The sequence below is a fragment of the Haliotis rufescens genome, unplaced genomic scaffold (assembly GCF_023055435.1).
Source record: "Haliotis rufescens isolate VD_foot unplaced genomic scaffold, xgHalRufe1.0.p SCAF_5, whole genome shotgun sequence".
Classification (NCBI taxonomy): Eukaryota; Metazoa; Mollusca; class Gastropoda; order Lepetellida; family Haliotidae; genus Haliotis; species Haliotis rufescens.
Window position 1 is genome coordinate 5,822,902 of NW_025964223.1, and position 5,060 is coordinate 5,827,961.

The 5,060-nt window shown below is 43.3% G+C and overlaps 1 protein-coding gene across 1 annotated transcript; it reads left to right on the top strand.

Annotated features, from left to right (window-relative positions):
* Window positions 1–703: 703 nt before the first annotated feature.
* On the top strand, window positions 704–2,507 carry LOC125373010 (prestalk protein-like). Its single transcript, XM_048383791.1, has 2 exons — window positions 704–736; window positions 1,518–2,507. The coding sequence occupies exons 1-2, from the start codon at window positions 704–706 to the stop codon at window positions 2,505–2,507; spliced, it is 1,023 nt and encodes a 340-aa protein (XP_048239748.1).
* Window positions 2,508–5,060: the final 2,553 nt, after the last annotated feature.

The following is a 5,060-nucleotide window of genomic DNA, read 5'->3' on the forward strand; positions in this document are numbered from 1 at the left end:
CATACTTTGGGCATACTAGGAGTGCTTTTCATATATTTATTGTTGACTTTTAACATTATTCCATTTCATGACAAATTATTGTCATCCAATTTTTTTTTTAAACAATCTTAGAATATCATTTCTTAGATTTTGCTGTTGATTTTTAAAATATTCTTCTCTTACTTTTCGGTAATTATGCACTGAATACCTATTACTGATAACACATTTAGAATTTTACTTGTGCTGTCTTTGCACTTGTCTGGACAAATCACTGATGTCTGGCATGATCATACCAAGTGGTTGGTAGAATTATGTCCTCTTTTTGTCCAATTCGGACCTCCATACACTTTTTCTCTGTACCGCGATACGATGGAGTTCTCTCCCTTGTCAAACTGAGCGCGAGGCCCGGCTTTTACTCGGAGCTACTAATGTAAATAATGAACTTATCAGTAAAATATGCATTGTTAGATAAAATAAAGTACACCTGATATAGAGAACATGAATAATCATAAAGGTTAGTGAGTGCATTTTGTTCCGTTTAGCGTACACGACAAGTATCGCGATACCCTGAGGTTGCAGGCTACTATAAATCGGCATCAGTCCCGACTAGTACAAGCAGCCACCAACACACACATGTGCATGCACGTCGCTATATAAGTGCATTAATCTTGGACGCGATGTTAAACCCCATTTACCATATTATTCGGAAACTGAAAAAAGAAGAATGGGTGGAAGAACAGGCTATGAGTATCCACACGTAGGCCTATTATTAAATACAAAATTAATTGAACAATAAAATTGTATCAAGCACTTCAACTGTTTTCATATCAATGTAATGATTTTTTAAAACATAACATCTCAAACCTAGGAAATTATTTCCCAAGATACATGTTACCAAACATCATATTATGGGTGCAATGACACTGTTTATGGTGATTTACCTTGTAGCTTCAAAAAAGTTTGAGGTTTGGGGAGGGTATAACCTAGATCTGGAAAATATAGCCAGAGAAAAAATGTATGTGGAAAAACTCCAGTAATAACTTTCAACTGGAATACTTGACCGGGCCATGTGCAGTGTACATACAGCAGTCACATTACTTGGAGTCAAAAATTCCTGTCAAATACATAAAATAAGCTCCACAAAATTTGATTTCTTGTGATGTGTTTTCTGACAGACTGAAGCGACCGTGTCCTCCCTGTGAAAGGTGCCATATGGATGTGGAAAGTCGCCAGGAGTAATTAGTCTCTCTGGCTTCAACATTCAAGCCAAATTTCCGGTCCAGCTCCAACTTTGCTCCTAACACAGGGACACCGCAGCTATAAGCTCTGTTTGATTAACCTCCATCTATCACTTCATTGCTCAGGTGGTGTCTGTGTTCATTATTGATCTGATTACAGGACACACTCACCATGCATGATCTCTGTCATCTCACTGAGACTCCAGTCAGAGCTGTGACACCAACCTGAACTGTGACACCAACCTGAACGCTGACACCAACCTGAACTCTGACACCAACCTGAACTGTGACATTTGTCAGAGCTGTGACACCAACCTGAACTGTGACACCTGTCAGTGCTGTGACAGCAACCTGAACTGTGACACCTGTCAGAGCTGTGACAGCAACCTGAACTGTGACCCCTGTCAGTGCTGTGACAGCAACCTGAACTGTGACAGCAACCTGAACTGTGGCATCTGTCAGTGCTGTGACACCAACCTGAACTGTGACAGCAACCTGAACTGTGACACCTGTCAGAGCTGTGACACCTGTGAGAGCTGTGACACCAACCTGAACTGTGACATCTGTCAGAGCTGTGACACCAACCTGAACTGTGACATCTGTCAGAGCTGTGACACCAACCTGAACTGTGACACCTGTCAGAGCTGTGACACCTGTCAGAGCTGTGACACCAACCTGAGCTGTGACACCAGTCAGAGCTGTAACACCAACCTGAGCTGTGACATCTGTCAGAGCTGTGACACCAACCTGAGCTGTGACACCTGTCAGAGCTGTGACACCAACCTGAACTGTGACACCTTTCAGAGCTGTGACACCAACCTGAACTCTGACACCAACCTGAACTCTGACACCAACCTGAACTGTGACACCTGTCAGAGCTGTGACACCAACCTGAACTGTGACACCTGTCAGAGCTGTGACACCAACCTGAACTGTGACACCTGTCAGAGCTGTGACACCAACCTGAACTGTGACACCAACCTGAACTGTGACACCAACCTGAACTCTGACACCAACCTGAACTGTGACACCTGTCTGAACTGTGACACCTGTCAGAGCTGTGACACCAACCTGAACTGTGACACCTGTCAGAGCTGTGACACCAACCTGAACTGTGACACCAACCTGAACTGTGACACCAACCTGAGCTGTGACACCTGTCAGAGCTGTGACACCAACCTGGGATGTGACACCAGTCAGTGCTGTGACACCAACCTGAGCTGTGACATCTGTCAGAGCTGTGACACCAACCTGAGCTGTGACACCAGTCAGAGCTGTGACACAACCTGAACTGTGACACCAACCTGAGCTGTGACACCAACCTGGGGTGTGACACCAGTCAGAGCTGTGACACAACCTGAACTGTGACACCTGTCAGAGCTGTGACACCAACCTGAACTGTGACACCAACCTGAACTGTCACACCAGCCTGAGCTGTCACACCAGCCTGAGCTGTGACACCAACCTGAGCAGTGAATATAGGCAACATCTATCAGCATTATTACAGCTATGTCACGTTAGTGACATCATCATCATTATCATCAAATGTATTAATCGTCTTAACATGAATATGAAACAATATTTTTGTTCTTGTTCACATAAAAGGGAAGACAACTGATTTCACAAATGAATAATTAAGACTACAGATTAAATGTTTTCATTTTGAAAGCACATTAATGCTGGCTTCATTTCAGTAAACAAACCAGATTTCATTTCCTAATGAGACTGTCACAATGTGAATCTAGTTAACGGTGAGTGCTCATGTTTCCATACAGAGCGACCATGATTTTCAAAGTCTACCTGTGGCCCAGTTGTCTAAGGCGCCGCGATTCGCTGTGCAGAGTTGCGTCCCTTGGGCACGCCAGAAACCTATGATTGTTGGTTCGAATCCTGGTTCGCCCCGATTATGTTTCTAGGTTTGTCAGCACCATACCCGTGCTCATGGGTTTCACTGAAGTGGTAAACATCTGAGACCTGCATCACTTCGGGCTTTCCATCACATTAAGCTGACACGCTGCGATATAACTGGAATACTGTTAAAAGCGACGTTAAACCCAACTCACTCACTCAAAGTCCACAACTATTGTGAAGACCAATCTGTTCCCTTTCATTATACCTAACGTCCCTTTTGTGGATGTTAACAGAACGGCTTCAGAGGTGGGGATGACAGGTAGCCAAGTTGTCATCCCAATCCCCCGTCACATACAGGGCCCTGGTTCAGTTCTTCAGGTCAATCAATTCTGTCTGAAACCATTACTGTACGCCTCTGATGTCTATGACTTCAGTGTCCAAATCCTTTGATATAACTACAAGATTGCCAACAGCATCATACATCTCTCCCCACTCACCAACCTCCAAGGATCAATTTCCTTGTGTGTTTTCAGAACTAAGACAACTCTGGCCAGATTGAGACGTGATACAGAGATGCATCAGATTAAGGAAACTCACATGACAAAAGAAAGATGGCCTCCGACCTGCCTGTGCATAAATATCCTGAACATGTCATGCACATGTGTCCACAGCCTCTGCCATGATACAGTTTATTCCGGTTCAAAAGCAGAGTGTTCTATTACCAGATTAACAAGCATGTCACACAGCCTACAGTCTGACATCTTGACTTCAATTTATCAAAATGGACGTATATGGAGTATATGAACATAAAGGTTCAAGTTTAGATTTGCATTTTTTGTTTTTTGTGCACTTTCTGGTAGAAAAAGTATGTCTCCAACAAATTTACATGGATATTTCAGTCATAAGTGGCTTGTCTAATGATGCTACAAACAGGCCAACTCTTATTCATTGACAGGCACAAGCAAGATGTGACTTCAGATATCATGACAAGAACGTATCACAAGATGCTCATTAATGTCTCATTTCCTACATGGATGTGGCCCATGTTGCCTTGAAGCCTAGCATTGGTTCCTGGCCCCCGTTCCTGGGGTTGTAGAGGGGTGGATGTTGTACATTGTGAAGCCTAGCACTGGTTCCTGGGGTTGTAGAGGATTGGATGTTTTAAATTATGAAGCCTAGTGCTGGTTCTGGGGGTTGAAGAGGGGGTGGTTTGTGAATATTGTGAAACCTGACATTGGTTCCTGGGGTTGTAGAGGATTGGATGTTGTATATTGTGAAGCCTTGTGCTGGTTCCTGGGGTTGTAGGGGGGGATATAGTATATTGTGAAGCCTGGCGCTCGTTCCTGGGGTCGTAGAGGGGCAGACATTGTATATTGGGAAGCCTTGCATTGGTTCCTGGGGTTGTAGAGGATTGGATGTTGTATATTGTGAAGCCTTGTGCTGGTTCGTGGGGTTGTAGAGGGGCGGACATTGTATATTGTAAAGCCTGGGGCTGGTTCCTGGGGTTGTAGGGGGATGGATATAGTATATTGTGAAGCCTAGCGCTGGTTCCTTGGGGTTGTAGAGGGGCAGACATTGTATATTGTGAAGCCTAGCGCTGGTTCCTTGGGGTTGTAGAGGGGCAGACATCGTATATTGTGAAGCCTGGCGCTGATAAAACTTAGATGTCAGTTTGGCAACTTTTAGAGATATTTTTTTTTATTTTATTACTTTGTATAATATATTTAAGGATTTGTTTGACATCTTTATTTTGCTGTTTGACATGTTCGATGAGGACCCGTTGTCGAAGTGTGTCCGAGAATTTTATTTTCAAAAACATTGTGGGAAATAGTGAATAATTTTTTAATCTAATCTTTTTCGACGCCTTGAAACAAACTTTAGTTGACAGAGAATGGATACATATATCATAAATGACATACTTTGCCTCGTTAAAAGTCATATTTGTTTTTGTTTGACGATTCTATGTCAACATGAAATTCTCGCGATCACGTG